General features: G+C 40.6%; 1 protein-coding gene across 1 annotated transcript; it reads left to right on the top strand.

Annotated features, from left to right (window-relative positions):
- Positions 1–609: 609 nt before the first annotated feature.
- LOC113027903 (NACHT, LRR and PYD domains-containing protein 12-like) lies at positions 610–14,677 on the top strand. The gene is made up of 13 exons (XM_026177727.1): positions 610–634; positions 1,415–1,649; positions 1,801–1,842; positions 4,169–5,963; positions 6,627–6,800; positions 6,910–7,077; positions 7,344–7,517; positions 7,938–8,111; positions 8,342–8,515; positions 8,736–8,909; positions 9,192–9,347; positions 13,909–13,955; positions 14,123–14,677. The coding sequence occupies exons 2-13, from the start codon at positions 1,415–1,417 to the stop codon at positions 14,650–14,652; spliced, it is 3,843 nt and encodes a 1,280-aa protein (XP_026033512.1). The 5' UTR covers positions 610–634; the 3' UTR covers positions 14,653–14,677.
- The last annotated feature ends 3,781 nt before the right edge of the window (positions 14,678–18,458 follow it).

The raw sequence follows: 18,458 nt of genomic DNA, 5'->3' as shown, positions 1-18,458 counted from the left end.
AAAATCTTAAATTAAAATGATGCTCAGTATATTAATAATCTACCTAATATTTGCCCACTTAATGCAACTTGAGAGATATTTTTTTGGTTTGACAGTGTATATTGAAATCTATCTAGAAAAAAAAGTATTAACTAACTTAATTAAGGTGTCGCAGATGAATACAACAAAATAAAAGCAGTACCGATACCAAAAAAAAAAGATTTAATCATAACACACCCAGACCCAGGGAGACCGAGTTAACGATAAAAACAATCAAAAAAATAACGAGAAAAAATGAGAAAAACCATGAAAACCATGAATTTCACACCCTTGTGGTCCGGTACCAAACGACTCATGGACCGGTACCGGTCCATGGTTGGGGACCACTGATGTAACAGAACTAGAATGATTTTTGGAACTGTGTACATAAATATCTTATGCTTAGCCTGTCCCACTCTTGTCTCACTTCACAGATTTATCCATGTGACTGTACAGCTGTTGTCCAGCTTTGATTGCCGTGTAATCAGCAGTGGTGACACAGGGTAACCCTTCTTTAGGTGCAGGGATAGCTCAGTAGGTAGAGTGGTCGCCCCATGATTGGAAGTTCAGGGGTTCGAATCCACTGAACGGCTACCCTGCGGTAACTCTAAGCAAGGTACCGTCCCTGCACACTGCTCCACACATGTTGTAAGGTTTCACTGAATTTACAAGTTATTTGAGTAATAATTGCAAAATACTTCTTGCAATGTCTCTGTCAGTTAACAGCTAACAATTTCCTTTAACATTTTTTTATACAAATCGTTTAGAAGACCAACTGTTCCTTTCCTAAAATTCATGCTATCACTTGCATTTCTAGTTTATTACTTGGTAATTTTTTTTTCCACATATTTGATTTTCATCTGAAAAAGATGGTGTACTTAACTCAAGAATGGATATATTAAATGAAAGTTCTCTAATGGCTACGTTAAATTCAACAGGTTTTTCAAGATTGGTCTTATTGGGGGCGATTGTGGCTCAAGAGTTAGCAGTTCGTCTTGTAATTGGAAGGTTACAAGACGAACTGTCGTTGTGTCCTTGGGCAAGACACGTTGTGTCCTTGGGCAAGACACTTCCCCCGGTGCCTACTGGTGGTGGTCAGAGGGCCCGGTGGCGCCAATGTCCGGCAGCCTCGCCTCTGTCAGTGCGCCCCAGGGCGGCTGTGGCTACAATGTAGCTTGCCATCACCAGTGTGTGAATGTGTGTGTGAATGGGTGGATGACTGAATGTGTAAAGCGCTTTGGAGTCCTTAGGGACTAGTAAAGCACTATACAAATGCAGGCCATTTATGATTAATGTAACTGACCATACATCATATTTAAGTCAAAAGACACTTGCAGCTGCTTTGTAATATCAACAATTCTGTGTATTTCTCTTTTTGTATTCTTATATCTCAAAGATGGAAATACCTGTTAAGGAGCAGCTACTGCACATTCTGGAGAATCTGGGAGAGGTGGAGCTAAAGCATTTCCACTGGTACCTTCAGAATGCAACAAAAGGTGATTTTCCATCCATCAAAAAGTGCCATCTGGAGAACGCAGACAGACTGAAAACTGTAGATTTAATGGTGCAGACATATACTACTGACCATGTCATTGAAGTAGCAAGGACAACTTTAAAGAACATGAATAAAGGTAAGTTTAAAAAGAGATGTGAAAACTCCTTAGTTCACACTGTTAGTGTGACTTTATATCTTTCCTCTGCAAATTATGTTTGAGGAAAAATAACCTGTTTATATTGTCTTAAAGTATAGATTTCCTCTCAATGTATACTATCCTCCAACAGGAAATTCCTCAGCCCAGGCATATTTATCACTTTCATCACAAGGTAAGTATTCAGTGGTTTGTGTAAGGGATCAGTGGTAAGCGAGGGGACGTTGTAGCCTCAGTGTGCATTAATTTAGAAGGTCAACATCAGCTATAGTTAAGCTGCGCCTACAACTCCAAAACATCATCAAAGGTTAGATACACCTTCTCGTTCAATGTTTGTCTTTTTTTTTTTTTTTACTATTTTCTACATTGTACATACATACTGAAGACATCAAATACATGAAACAAGATATCTGGAATTATATAGAAAAGAAAAAATTGATAAAGAATTCTATGTCTTATGTTTTAGATTCCTCAAAGTAGCCACCCCTTGCTTTGTTGACAGCGCTACAAACTCTTGGCCTCAGTTTTATGATGTAGTCAGTATTTCTTGCCTTCTTAATGGGGTTGGGACTGTCAATTGTGGTGTTGCAGAGGTCAGGTTGGTACACAGCTGACAACTGTTAGAATTCATACTTTGGCAAGAACCAATCAGCTAAGTGAAGAGAAATGACAGTCCATCATTACATTAAGAAGTGAAGGTCAGTCAGTTCAGAGAATTGATATAACATTGAATGTGTCCTGAGTACAGTCGCAAAAACTGTCAAGGGCTACGACAAGACTGGCTCAAATGAGGACCGCTCCAGGAAAGGGAGACCAAGAGTCACCTGTGCTGCTGAGGATAAATTCATCTGAGTCACCAGCCTCAGAAATAGATCCCACACAGAGTTTCAGTAGCAGACACAACTCTAAATCTGTGCTTTTGATCTGATGGGTCCAAGTTTCAGATCGTTGGTTGAAGGTCAGGACTTCAACTAGGCCACTTCAAAGTCTTCATTTTGTTTTTCTTAAGCCATTCAGAGGTAGACTTGGTGGTATGTTTTGGACCATTGTCCTGCTGCAGAACCCAAGTGTGCATCAACTTGAGGTCAAGAACAGATGAAAATCATTCATGGTTCCATTTATGACAGCAAACCTTCCAGTTCCTGAGCCAGCAAAACTGCTCCAGAGAGTTACACTATCACCACCATATTTTACTGTTGGTATGATGTTCCTTTTCTGATATTCTGTGTTACTTTTATACCAGATTTTGATGACATTCCTTCCAAAAATTAAACTTTTGTCTTGTCAGTCCCCCAGAGTATTTACCCAAAAGTCTTCTGGAAAAAATGAGAAAAAACAAAGTTTTTTCATCTTGCCATGCAGGCCATTTTTTAATGTTAAGAGAGGCTTGCATTCTTTGGATATTGTGTGACCTGTTGGATGAGTTATTGCTGCGCTCTTTGGGTTATTTTGGTCAGCCGGCCATTTGTGGATAATAGCTGTCACTGTCATTTGCTGGGGTCCTACAGCTGTAGAAATGATTTTATAACCATTTCTAGAATGAGAGATCTTAAGTACTTTGTTTCTTATTTGTTTCTGAATTTCCTTGGATGATGGCATAAAAAATTACAACAACATGATAATTAAACATAGACAAACTACAGTTGTGGTCAAAACTTTACGTGCGCTGATCATTGGTAATGGATAGCATGGAAATGTTGAGCTTTCAAATGAGTTATTTGAGGTGTTCTTTTCCAGGGTGGAATAATTGCATACTATACAATTTAATTAATTTATAAAACAAGAATTGAGTGGACAAGTTTGAATTTAATTTGGATTGCCTCTGATCCACACAAGCTGAAAGTATACATACAGGATCAAAATATCCAATAATTCCCACTGATATTTGGTTAAATATCCATAAGCATGTTGTACCTTAACCAGACACTTGTGGTTGGTATCAACACGCTTTTGGCTAGGTAAAGTTTAAATAAATTATTTGGTTTCCTGATACTGGCCTGACCATAACAGATTTTCAATTGTGTTAAGGCCAGGGTTTTGGAAAGATATTCCTCTGCAACACAAGTTGATCAGTTTCATGGTTTTCTGAGGAGAGGAGGAAACTCCTTATGTCATTTTTGTGGGATATTTGTTATAACCAAATGATATTGCTTACAAAAGTGTTAAGCCCCTTACCAAAACAAACAAACAAACAGGAAAAAAAGGAAAAAGTGATTCACTGAATTTTGTTATGAAACTACTGAGGCAAAAATTAGGCTGAGGATACAAACTATTTCTAAATCTCAGAATGTTTCAGCTACTCATCTGCAAATAACTGGCCAGTAATAATTCAGAAACAAGATGAAACCAGGAGCACTCACAGTCAGCAATCCAACTGACAATGTGTCCAGAAACTTATAGTGTCATAGTCTGGGGGGTTTTGTGTTGTTTTGAATTGCTGAATTATTTATGTAAAGTGCTCCATAACAGACAGTGTTGTTATCTGCTGTTTATTCATTTAGAAGTTCTTCAAAAATGTCAGCCCAAACTGAAGGCTAGGCTAAAGGAGAAATTCCAGTCTGTATTTGAGGGGATCGCTAAAGCAGGAAACCCAACCCTTCTGAGTCAGATCTACACAGAGCTCTACATCATAGAGGGGGGGACTGCAGAAGTCAATGATGAACATGAGGTCAGACAGATTGAAACGGCATCCAGGAAACCAGACAGACCAGAAACAACAATCAGACAAGAAAACATATTTAAAGCATCACCTGGAAGAGATAAACCAATCAGAACAGTGCTGACAATGGGAGTGTCTGGCATTGGAAAAACTGTTTTAACACAGAAATTCACTCTAGACTGGGCTGAAGACAAAGTCAACCAAGATATCCACTTCATGTTTCCTTTCACATTCAGAGAGCTGAATTTGCTGAAAAAGAAAAAGTTCAGCTTGGTGGAACTTGTTCATCACTTCTTTACTGAAACCAAAGAAGCAGGAATCTTTGATGACTTCCAGGTTGTGTTCATCTTTGATGGGCTGGATGAGTGTCGACTTCCTCTGAACTTTCAAAAAACTGAGACTGTGACTGATGTCACACAGTCCACCTCAGTGGATGTGCTCCTGACAAACCTCATCAGAGGGATCCTGCTTCCCTCTGCTCATGTCTGGATAACCACAAGACCTGCAGCAGCCTATCAGATCCCTTCTAATTGTGTTGAAAGGGTGACAGAGGTCCGAGGGTTCACTGACACACAGAAGGAGGAGTACTTCAGGAAGAGATTCACTGATGAGGAGCAGACCAGCAGGATCATTTCCCACATCAAGACATCACGAAGTCTCTACATCATGTGCCACATCCCAGTGTTCTGCTGGATCACTGCTACAGTTCTGGAGGACATGCTGAAAACCAGGGAGGGAGGACAGATTCCTGTGACCCTGACTGAGATGTACATCCACTTCCTGGTGGTCCAAGCAAAAGTGAAGAATGTCAAATATGATGGAGGAGCTGAGATGGATCCACACTGGAGTCCAGAGAGCAGGACGATGGTTGAGTTACTGGGAAAACTGGCTTTTGAGCAGCTACAGAAAAGTGACCTGATCTTCTATGAGTCAGACCTGGCAGAATGTGACACTGATATCAGAGCAGCCTCAGTGTGCTCAGGAGTGTTCACACAGATCTTTAAAGAGGAAAGAGGACTGTACCAGGACAAGGTGTTCTGCTTTGTCCATCTGAGCATTCAGGAGTTTCTGGCTGCTCTTCATGTCCATCTAACCTTTATCAGCTCTTGTGTCAACCTGCTGGAAGAACAAAAAGCAACCTCAAAATGGTCTAGATTGTCACTAGGGAAAAAGAATTTAAAATATCTCCACCAGAGTGCTGTGAACAAGGCCTTACAGAGTCCAAATGGACACCTGGACTTGTTCCTCCGTTTCCTCTTGGGTCTTTCACTGCAGACTAATCAGCGTCTGCTACAAGGCCTGTGGACACAGAAACGAAGTAGCTCACAGACCAATCAGGAAACAGTACAGTATATCAAGAAGAAAATTAGAAAGGATCTGTCTGCTGAGAAAAGCATCAATCTGTTCCACTGTCTGAATGAACTGAATGATTGTTCTCTAGTGGAGGAGATCCAACAGTCCCTGAGTTCAGGAAGTCTCTCTACAGATAAACTTTCTCCTGCTCAGTGGTCAGCTCTGGTCTTCATCTTACTGTCATCAGAAGAAGATGTGGATGTGTTTGACCTAAAGAAATATTCTGCTTCAGAAGAGGCTCTTTTGAGACTGCTGCCAGTGGTCAAAACCTCCAAAAAAGCTTTGTAAGTAAATATGTAATCAGCCCTCTGAAATAGATGGTAGAATTGCCCATCTTTCACTACTTTTGAATTTCTCCTTTAAAAACTGTTTACCTTGACTTATTTGGTATTCTTATTTTCGGCACAACCTCACATATCTTTTGTTGACTTACTGTATTAACACACAAAAACCCCCATAAAATGGCAGTAGAAGAAAAATTTCCTGTCTAGCAGAAGACAGAGGGGGAATGTACACAAGAGGTATATCACTCCTCGTGTTTCCAGCTGGAGACAGCATTTGCATTTAAATCTGCCTTTTGCGGCTTTTGGCAGCAACTGTGACATTCAGTAGTCCCCTTATTGTTTTGTCAAACAAAACAAAGGAAAGAACATGACTATAACACTTACCAACTACACTACAAACTAACTATGCACTCAAAATATGCTAAACGTGATCTCTCACATCCCAAAACTCACTGTTGTCACTCCCACAACTTTCCTCTCTTCCTAAGTAACCAAATGCCCAGGGTTGCCATATAAGGTTTTGTTTGGTCTATGTGATTTGTTTTTACACCAACAGGAAAGTGGTTATCATGGGTATTTTTGTTTGTTTGTTTTGTTTCTTGCTTGCAAGAACTGTCAGCTAGTGCGTACTATGCTTTTACTTGTTTTTTTTTTTATTTCCAGACTGAGTGGCTGTAACCTCTCAGAGAGAAGCTGTGAAGCTCTGTCCTCAGTTTTCAGTTCAAAGTCCTCCAATCTGAGAGAGTTGGATCTGAGTAACAATGACCTACAGGATTCAGGAGTAAAGCTTCTATCTGCTGGAGTGAATAGTCCAAACTTGAAACTGGAAACTCTCAGGTCACATTCTCGTTTTTTGTTTTTTTGTTTGTTTATTTTTTGTGTCTGTGTTTTTTAATCAGTTGACAAAGATAACCAGTAAGTTTTTCCTGTGTTTAAATTTTTTCAGACTAAGTGGATGTAACATCTCAGAAAGAAGCTGTGAAGCTGTGTCCTCATTTCTCAGTTCACAGCTGTCTAGTCTGAGAGAGATTGACTTGAGTAATAACAGCCTGCAAGATTCAGGAATGAAAATTCTGTGTGCTGAAAGTCAGTACTGGAAACTGGAAACTCTCAGGTCATATCAAGTGATAGTCTCTTATTCACCAGCTGACATAAATAATGAATTGAGTTAATTTCATCTATGTGTCATTTTAGCTTTGCATTTGTAGTATTTCAATCTAAATCATAGTGTGCTAACACATTTTTGTGTTGTTAACACAAATCAATAAGAATGCCAGTGTAAAATATTGTTAAATCTGTTAAATCTTACTGCAACATGAATACACTTGAACACCAATATTACTTTTTTTTCATCTTGTTTTCATCTTCATAATTTTTCAGACTAAGGGTCTGTAACATATCAGAAGGAAGCTGTGAAGTTCTGTCCTCAGTTCTCAGCTCGCAGTCCTCTAATCTGAGAGAGTTGGACGTGAGTTATAACAGCCTGCAAGATTCAGGAATGAGGTTGCTGTCTGTTGGAATGATTTCCCCACATTGTAAAGTGGTAACTCTCAGGTCAGAAAGACAATATTTTGATATTTAATAATAATAATAGTAATGGATTGGATTTATATAGCGCTTTTCAAGGCACCCAAAGCGCTTCACAATACTACTATTCATTCACTCTCACATTCATACACTGGTGGAGGCAAGCTACAGTTGTAGCCACAGCTGCCCTGGGGCAGACTGACAGAAGCGAGGCTGCCATATCGCGCCATCGGCCCCTCTGGCCAACACCAGTAGGCAAGTAGAGTAAAGTGTCTTGCCCAGGGACACAACGACCAGGACAGAGAGCCCAGAGATCAAACCGGCGACCTTCCAGTTACAGATGCGATTCCAGTTTATAAGTTTACAGAAATAATCAATAATCTGCTGTAAAATTAATAAAGTTTTGACTTTCTGTTCATATATTCCTTATTATGATTTTTTCCACAGACTAAGCGGCTGTAACCTTACAGAGAGAAGCTGTGAAACTGTGTCCTCAATTCTCAGCTCAGTACATTCTAGTCTGAGAGAGCTAGACCTGAGTAACAACAACTTGCAGGATTCAGGTGTAAAGCTTCTCTCTATTGGAATGAAATGCCCACAGTGTAAAGTGGAAACTTTCAGGTCAGATCAATCAACATTCTCATTTCCTTAACTGATAAATGTAATCAATAAGAACTGAAAAAAAAATTAAGTCAGCGTCATTTTCATGTTTTTGCATCTTTGTAGTTTCAGTATTTCACCTTAAGTCACAATAGTCTGCTACAACTTTAACTTTAACTTCTTGAACAGCATGTAAATACTACCTAATGTTGTCTTTTATAAATGCAGCATGTATCATTTTTTTTTTTTAGTCTGAGTGGCTGTAACCTCTCACTGAGGTGCTGTGAAGCTCTGTCTGAAGTTCTCAGCTCACAGTCCTCTAGTCTGACAGAGCTGGACCTGAGTAATAACAATCTGCGGGACTCCGGACTAACGCTTATGTGTGCTGAAGTGGAGAGTCCACACTGGAAACTGGAAACTTTGAGGTCATAATAAGTAATAAGTAGCATTAGCATAGGTAACATGGAGAGTACATAACTCTGTGACAATATGTCCATGTGTTGTTTTATCTTTTCGTTATAGTCTAAATGATAGTGAACTGCCTTGCTTCTACATAAATTGCATAAATACTGCTAATTTGCTGATCACTTCACTGCACCATGTATGCCTTTTTAAAGCAGTGTGCTTTTGTACATTTTTTTCTAGACTGAGCATCTGCAACCTGTCAGAGAAAAGCTGTGAAGCTCTGTCTTCACTTCTCAGCTCAGAGGCCCCTCGCCTGAGAGAGCTTGACTTGAGTAACAATAACCTGCAGGATTCAGGAGTAAAGCTATTGTCTGTTGGATTGCAGAGTCCACATTGTACACTGGAAATTATTAGGCTAGTATTTAGAATTTTCTAACTTTATCTTCAGGTTTTTCCTGACACTAGAAAACAGAATAAATAGAAACAACAGAATTTCCATTTAAAGAGATTTTAGATTAGCCAGAAGTACAACCACTGCTGGGCCTTCTTCTTGAAAGAGTCTATAGATGAATGGCATTCTTTCAGGAAAAAAACAAACAAACAAAAGAAAACTACTAAATATATATGTGTGTGTGTGTGTGTGTGTGTGTGTGTGTGTGTGTGTGTGTGTGTGTGTGTGTGTGTGTTTGTCTGCAGTCTGTCAGGTTGTTTGATCACAGGGGAAGGCGGTAATTCTCTGGTTTCAGCTCTCAGCTCCAACTCCTCCACTCTGAGAGAAGTGGATGTGAGCCACAATCATCCAGGTGACTTGGGAATTCTTTCAGATGGACAAAAAGATCTGGACACTCTCAGGTATGGTGAGAATATCTGATAAAGAAGGAAGTGCTTAAAACTCTTTTTAGACAGACCTCTGTATGTATCTCCCTCTGACCCTAACTAATATTAGATTAATCTCTCTATAGAAGAGGACCTTTAATATATTATTCTAGATTAGCACAAAGTCTTGAGGCAGGTGAAATGATTTAAGAAGAAAAAGATCATTCTTCGTATCATAAAATCTGACTTGCTATAGCTAATGGATGATTATACAAATTTAGTGTCATCGTCCAGGTGAGTGCTGGGTTTTCCTGCGTGCCAGTAAATCCATCACTGGGCAGAGTCACCACACCCCTAGTTTATGGCACCTGTGTGTAATTAGCTGGCAGGCTCTTAAGACCAGCGTTCTCAAACATTCTTTGCCGGAATGTCAGCTAACCCACCTTCTCAGAGGATTGGATCTTGTTGTCAGCAAACTGTCTTCTTCCCGTCGCTGGCTTGTTTTCTATTCTCGGCGCTACTCACCTGCCTGCCTCCCTGCCCAACACTTCACAGTGAGAGTAGACGAACTGGTTTAGCCTCACCCGGACCTCTATACCCCTCCAAGCCTCACCTTCTACCCAGACAATGACTCAGAGAGAAACGCTGTAATCCTGTACCTTGTGTGCCTGCTCCGGAAAATACCCAAGTATTGTGCCCAGGCTGTTTTTTTCCCAGCCAGCTAAAGAGACTATTGCCTTTGGACTTTGCTGCGGCACACGCGGTGTGATTCTTGTTTTCTTGTTTCGACAATTATTGTGGAGATTGTTCTAGCCAAGCCTCGTGTTTCATAGCTTTGTTTAAATTCACAGCATCCCTAGTAATAGTTTGTCTTCTAGTTCTTGCCAGTCACAGTGTGTATTTCGTTATAGATTCTTAGTACCTTAACATGAAGCTTTGCATTAGTTTAGTAGGTAGTTTATATTCAGAGGTCACGTGTTTTCCCTCTCGCCCTTAGTTCACGTGTAGTGTTTTGTTTCATTCACCTCTTTCATTGTGTGCCAGTTTTGAGTGCCAAATAAATTGTTCGTTTGCACTATACCTCCGAGCCTCCGTGTGGTGTCTGCATTTTGGTCCACTTACCTGTGCTTGGCTGCCCAGTCATGACATTTAGTTCATTTTTAAACTTCTTTAAAATTAATTAATTTATTATTAATAGTCTCCCTATAGGAGATTTTTTTTAAAAATTAACTGTTTAATAAAAACCATTTATGATGCATTCTGAACCCTACAACGCATTTTTACAGCATACCTCCTAGCATGGCTGACCAAAAATACAAAGTGGCAGCTTTACATGTGGCATACCTGCTGCTTCTATACAGGTTGGGCCATTTATATGGATACACCTTAATAAAATGGGAATGGTTGGTGATATTAAAATCCTGTTTGTGGCACGTTAGTATATGTGAGTGGGCAAACTCCTCAAGATGGGTGGTGGCCATGGTGGCCAATCAGAAGTCAGCCATCTTGGATACTACTTTTGTTTTTTCAATAGGAAGAGGGCCATGTGACACATCAAACGTATTGGTAATATCACAAGAAAAACAATGGTGTGCTCGGTTCAACGTAACTTTATTCTTTCATGAGTTATTTACAAGTTTCTGACCACTTATAAAATGTGTTCAATGTGCTGCCCATTGTGTTGGATTGTCAATGCAACCCTCTTCTCCCACTCTTCAAACACTGATAGCAACACCGCAGGAGAAATGGCAGTACAGGCATCCAGTATCCATAGTTTCAGGTGCTGCACATCTCGTATCGTCACACCATAGACAATTGCCTTCGGATGACCCCAAAGATAAAACTGGCCCACGACGACCAATCCACTTTCCAGGAAACTGTTCATCTAGGAATGCTCGGACCTGGCACCCATAATGTGGTGGTGCACCATCTTGCTGGAAAAACTCAGGGAATGTGCCACCTTCAGTGCATAAAGATCATCATCATGTAGCAATTTCAAATATCCAGTGGCCTTGAGGTTTCCATTGATGAAGAATGGACCCACTATCGTTGTACCCCATATACCACACCAAACCATCACTTTTGTTGTTCCAACAGTCTTGGAGGGATCCATCCAATGTGGGTTAGTGTCAGAGTAATAGCGGTGGTTTTGTTTGTTAACTTCACCATTTACATAAAAGTTTGCCTCATCACTGAACAAAATTTTCTGTGTGAACTGTTCCAAATTTTGTTTTGCCCATTCTGCAAATTCGGTGGGCCGATCTGGGTCATTCTTGTTGAGATGCTGCAGTAGCTGGAGTTTGTAAGGGTGCCATTTGTGAGTAGCTAATATCCGCCAAAGGGATGTTCGACTAATGCCACCCTCCAGTGACATGCAGTGAGTGCTACGCTGTGGGCTCTTGCTGAATGAAGCTAGGACAGCCACTGATGTTTTTTCATTAGTGACAGTTTTCTTGCGTTCGCATTTTGGCAAATCCAACACTGAACCAGTTTCACAAAACTTAGCAAGCAGTTTGCTAACTGTAGCATGGGAGATGGGTGGTCTCGTAGGGTGTCTTGCACTGAAATCTGCTGCAATGACCCGGTTACTGCGTTCACCAGATATCAACACAATTTCGATCCGCTCCTCACGTGTTAACCTCTTTAACACGTCAATGGCTGTGAACAAAGAGAAACTTGTAAGTAACTCACGAAAGAATAAAGTTTCATTGAAACCAAACACACCATTGTTTTTCCTTTGACATTAACACTAAGTTTGATGTGTCACATAACCCTCTTCCTATTGAAAAAACAAAAGTTGTATCCAAGATGGCCGACTTCTTAATGGCCACCATGGTCACCACCCATCTTGAGGAGTTTGCCCCCTCACATATACTAATGTGCCACAAACAGGATTTTAATGTCACCAACCATTCCCATTTCATTACGGTGTATCCATATAAATGGCCCACCCTGTACATTCCACAGTGCCAGGATTCCCAGAACATATGGCCATAGAAGTACAACAACAAAACAACAAACTGGTTCAGATCCAAGAGGCTGTTCCTCCCACTCCAGGTCTCACTGTCATTGCCCACATGCGCATCGAAGTCTCCCAGAAGAGCAACAGGTGGAGCACCCTCAAGTACCCCGCCAAGGGACTCCAAGAAGGCTGGGTACTCTGAACCGTCATTGGGTGCATAAACTTAGATGACAGTCAGGACCCGTTCTCCCACCCGAAGTTGCAGGACACAAACCCTTTCATCCAATGCGAGAAATCTCAACATACAGGCAACAAGCTGACGGGATACTAAGATACCCACTCCAACACACTGCCTCTCACCAAGGGCATCTCCAGACCAGTCCAGCCCCTCTCTAGGAAACTTATTCCAGAGCCCAAGCCATGCCTTGAGGTGAGCCCAACTATATTTAGCCAGTACCTCTCAACCTCATGCACTAACTCAGGCTCCTTTCCAAACAGAGAAGTGAAATTCCATGACCCAATTGCTAGTCTTGGTAGCCAGGGATTGGTCTGTCAGGGCCTCCGTTCCTGGCTGCCGCCTGACACACATTGCACCTGACTAATACATGTGGCTGGTGAATGGCATGTCTGGATTATTCCCTCAAAATTGATGCAGCACTTCTCTAAATTTTATGAGTCAGGAGACCTAAAGGATCATGATGATCATACAATATCCTTCCCACTTGAAATGTTCTTATTATAAATGCATTGTTCATTAAAATGGTGGAGCCGTGCATTAAATTATATAATAATAATAATAATAATAATAATAATAATAATAATAATAATAATAATAAACAATTCTCCTCTCGCCCCTGCGGGCAGTCTATTCTTCAAGTTTGGGTCCTCTACCAGAGCTCTGGGAGCTTCAGGGTCCTGTGCAGTATCTTAGCTGTTCCTAGGACTCCGCTCTTCTGGACAGAGATCTCAGATCTTATTCCTGGGATCTGCTGGAGCCACTCGCCTAGCTTGGGAGTCACTGCACCTAGCACTCCGATTACCACTGGGACCACTGTATTCATGTAACTCCCTCTGCTGGGGTTACTTGTGTAGTAGTATTCCAACAGTGCCCTGTTTTCATCTGTTGCCCACCAATGCTGTCTTGTTCAAGTAGCCACCTTCACCAGGGGGTACTGGTTCCCCAACACCTGATGCAGACCTTGTTAATCCGGGCGATGCCCGAGCCGGTATGACTTCATATCTCTCATGTCTGCAGTAGGCTTGATTTAGCAATGGGGGGGGGGGGTCTAGCCTAGGCATGCAGTCTTCCTACTATGCTATCCAGCTGCTATATATATATATATATATATATATATATATATATATATATATATATATATATATATATATATATATATATATATATATATATATATATATATATTTAGAATCTTGTGTGACAACAATCCCACAATGGAACAGAAAAGGTAGAAAAAGCCAAAGGGTACACTTTGACCCTATAGATTGAAGTGTATTGGTGAAAATGTTGGACTGTTCCTTTATCAGTGCCTAACAGTATGTGTATGAGAGCGATATAATGTCCATGTGTGCATGCTGATAGAGAGTCTCCTGATCTGACCCCTCTGTTCCTTTCAGGGTGGAGCCTGCTGGAGTCCGTTGGTTGACACCAGGTCTGAAGAAGTGTAAGTGTGTTTTTAATGTGATTTATGAAAACAAAGCAGCACACATTCAACGATCTTCACATCACTTATTCACATCTGGGATGTCAGGTGTCATCATCAAAGTGTCAATCAAAGAACAGATGATGGATCAATAACTGCAGCTGGATTGTGTTTGTTCTCTCCATCAGATTCCTGTCAACTCACAATCGACACGAACACCGTAAACAGAAAACTCCAACTGTCTGACAACAACAGGAAGGTGACACATGTCGAGGAGGTTCAGTCATATCCTGATCATCCAGACAGATTTGATGGTTGGCCTCAGCTGCTGTGCAAAGATGGTCTCACTGGTCGCTGTTACTGGGAAGTCGAGTGGAGAGGAAATGTTGAGATATCAGTGAGTTACAGAGGCATCAGGGGGAGAAGAGGTGGGATTGTCTCTGTTTTTGGATTTAATTATCAGTCATGGAGTCTGAGCTGCTCTGAGGATGGTTGTCAGTTTGTCAGGCACAACAAGATTAAAACACTCATCTCCTCCTCCTCTGTCTCTAACAGAGTAGCAGTATATGTGGACTGTCCTGTTGGCACTCTGTCCTTCTACAGAGTCTCCTCTGATACTCTGATCCACCTCCACACCTTCAAAACCATATTCACTGAAACTCTTTATCCTGGGTTTACAGTCTTTCCTGGTTCCTCAGTGAGTCTATGCCAAGTTTAGTTAGAACAACACTGTTGAACAGATAGTTCAGTCTTTACATGTCTGTCTCTTCCGCTCAACATGCTTTCAGATTCATGCTGATTGATTCTTGTTGATCAACCAGATGATATTTTACATCATTAAAAATGGATGATACGTTTGTTCCAGAATCAATGTGTTGTTTTTCTGTCATTTCCCACATAAAGTTTCATAGTGAATATCAGTATGTTGTGTAGCTCAAGCTCAGCTCACTACGGCAAGCAAAAGAATTCGAAAGATACCAGCCTTTTAGGAAATCTGCTCCAACGAGACAGACTCTCACGCTGTCTATTAAATATCATGGGCTGTTCAAGTGTACCACACATATTAGTAGAGTAGCGCGTACTGTTGAATTGGTTATCATGCAGAGGTCAACTCTGTAATTCATGAGTTTGGTTACCTATTTAGTATACAATGAATTGATAACTTTTTTTTAAAAATTGATTTTTATTAATTCTTTAAATGTTATTATGAGCAATATTCTTAGCATGATGTTTTCCTCTTTAGGCACAAGGGATCCAGTCAAGCGTAAAAATATAGCTTAGCACATTTTCATTTGGCTTTCTGTGCCATTAAACATCAACAAAGTTACATTTTTGGAAATCAGACTTTCAAGTTTAATTGTTAATAAATGCATAAAAAAGTATAATTGTCTGCAATATGTTGGATCACAGTTGGATATATATGTTGGAATGTAGTCTGTGTAAAAATATTAAAGACATTCAGCATCTATCACACTGCTGTCGTTGATGATGAACTCTTCATTGATGGTGATTTATCGCCCTCGGCTGGTCAGAAGTTGAACTGCATGATGTCAGTTTAATGAACACCGATGGCTTAAGTGTTTTTAAATCTGCTTTTTATTGTTTGGGGTTCTGCTCCACAAGTCTAAGTTTCACAATGAAATCAGTTGATGTGAGTTGGAGAAATGAGTCATTTGAATCAGTTTAACCACTCTGTCATCATCATAGACAGAATCAAGTTTGATATCAAATATATCATTTTGATCTTGAAGGAAATCAGTGTTCTTCTTTGGTGCTCTATAGATTCTAAAAAAAAGGATACTTGGTTTTGTTTGTAAATCAGCAGCTAAGTATTTCTAACTGGGGCACCATCTTCTGTGAGAAAGGTTTACACAAGGAACATTCAATTTGATTCATTTTCACTCATTAGATTTTTTTTTTTTTTTTTTTTTGTTTTTTGCCTGTCCCGTTTGGCTCTTTTGCCATCAGAATTATTGTCTAAAGGCAAGGAAAGATGGCCAATGGATTTACTTTACCAAATTGACCATCCCAGCCTTGCCGTAATGGTCCATTTGATTCACCTTTTATTGTTTATTTTATTTTCACTTGCTGAATACGGGACAGACTTGACTGGGGGAAAGAAGGGGAGAAAGAAAGAGGGAAAGAAAAACAGCTGAGAAGAGGGACGGGGGAGAAGGGCAAAAAACAAAAACAAACAGAATGAGCAGAAAAAGAAAAAAAATGCATATATCGATCACCAGGATCACCTGTTGCAGGCACGTGCAGAGGGGGGGGGCTAGAGGGGCTTGAGCACCCGCCCCTTTCCTGATGGGTGCCCAAAGTGCCCTTTTGTTGAGGCAACTTTTTTAAAAAAAATATTCTTTTTTTTTTTATGTGTGTGTGCGTGCGGAGTCCTGTCTGTGCCCCTCAACAATAATATTTAACTATTAATCACAGTTTTGCTAAATAAAAGGATCTGGCTTGCATCAGTCACATGATCACATTTAACCAATGATCGCCCTTGACGGCAGAACGCGCTGGTTACGAGCCGGGAACGAGCTCACAAAGAGCACGCGCATTTTTAGCGGTCCGGAGCTGTAGGAGAAACACAAGTTAACTCAGAGACACAGACTGATGCGACAAAACCAGTAAGTAGGTGTACAGCGTAAACTGTAGTGTATAGCACCCAGGAGTATCAGCTTATTACGTACACGTTGGTAAGTTGTCTTGTGGCAACTGACAAACTGAAACAAACGAGTGTGCTGTGTGTGCAGCAGCGCGACAAACATTACCTGTCCTTTTATTAACTGCACAAGTAGTGCTGGTCATAGCTGCTGGCTACCTGTGTAAGGCTGTCATGGGTCTGTAGCTCTGTCACCGTTTTAGGGAACATATTTAGTTTTAAAGTATTTAGAAACATATTTAGTTTTAAAGTAAGTTTCCGGGCTTTTCCTGCCTTTCTGGAGGGATTATATTTCACTAAAAAACGATCTAATATGTATGTCCACATAATAATTATTATAATTATAATATATTAAAAAACACAAGCTGTATTTTAAAGGACATACATTAAGAAGCAGATTATATTAGATTTATATTTTAAATAAGACAAAATTTGGATTTTACAGCAGTAAAATTATTGTATCTCTACAGTCAAAAAATGTAATAAGCTTTGCCCCTGCACAGAGTGGATAGTGAAACAAATGGAATCATCATAAATACATTATTTCATATTTATTACTTCCCCCTCCTCATTGCTTTATTATTGTAGCTCTAGTAATAAATAATAATGTAAGGATTCTGGATCAGCACCATGATGCCCATAGTATATACAGTATTCTGAAGAAGGTCTAAAATGTCACTGTGTGTGCGTGCATGTGTGTGTTTTATTTAGATGGATTTTTAAAAAAAATATTACTCATGATATAACATTGTCCAGAAATGCCTGGTAAGGACATGAGGAGGAAACAGCAGGAGCTGTGTGAGGCTACTAAAGGCAGTGCTATAACATTTTTCTGTCATCATTTTATTATAGATTAAGTGCAAGAGTTGTTAGGTGTGGATAATTAGATTATAGTTTATTGCAATAGAAAGTTGTACCTTGTTCTCACATAGCAAGTGGAGAGTGACATATGAAATGATGGGATGGAAGGAAGAAGAGAAGCAAAGAGTGATTCACAGGCAGAGCCTAAATTATTTCTCACAGTTTTTTGTTGCCTTATGGTTCCAAGCGCTGTCACCAATCTTTGCATTTTGTTATTATCTCATGACACTTGTTTAATCAGCTACCATCTCTCCTATGGACTTTTTAATGTCTACAGTCTCAGATCAACACAGCCCTGCCCTTCCCATATTAGATTCTTGATGAATGTGTGTTGTTGTTATTCAGCCTGGTTCAATGTGCCCCTTTTTAACTTTGAGCACCCGCCCCTTTAAACCTCTCTGCACGGCCCTGACCTGTTGAGAAAGAAAAAAAAAACAAGCAGAGGAAAACAAGAGTAATAGAATAAACAACATCACAATGATATATGGGAATATGACAGTAAATACTAAATATTAAACATTATTGTGCAGCACATAAGATCAACAGAACACAGTGGGCTTTGAGGTAGGAGCCAAAAAGGGTGTAGTTTGTGGGTGTGATCACCCGTGTGTACACCTGTGAGCATGGACGCGCTTGTTTTTTTTAAACGGTTCCTTCATGTAATGATCTGCTCGAGGGTGTGGGGAGCCACTGCCCCGTCCTCCAGGGCATGAAGCAGGTATGGAGGAGATCAAAACTCCAGACCAAGACAAGAGACCAAGGAAGACCAACAGAGGGGCAGCCGCGCCACTGTCCCAGAAAGAGCTGAGGAGAGTCCCAGATGAGGGGTCACTCAGCAGCCGCGGAGCAGAAGCCAGGGGGGGTTGCAGTGATGCGCCCGTGAGCTCCGCTGGCTGCCAGCTGTGCCTGAGTGACCGAGCCCCAGGCCAAGAGGCCGGGGGCACCCCACCTCCGAAGTGGCCCGAGCGAGCCCCAGGCTCCAGGCCCCGATAAGCGGCCGC

This window comes from Astatotilapia calliptera, chromosome 8 (assembly GCF_900246225.1).
Source record: "Astatotilapia calliptera chromosome 8, fAstCal1.2, whole genome shotgun sequence".
Lineage (NCBI taxonomy): Eukaryota > Metazoa > Chordata > Actinopteri > Cichliformes > Cichlidae > Astatotilapia > Astatotilapia calliptera.
This window is presented reverse-complemented; position numbering and strand designations above follow the sequence as displayed.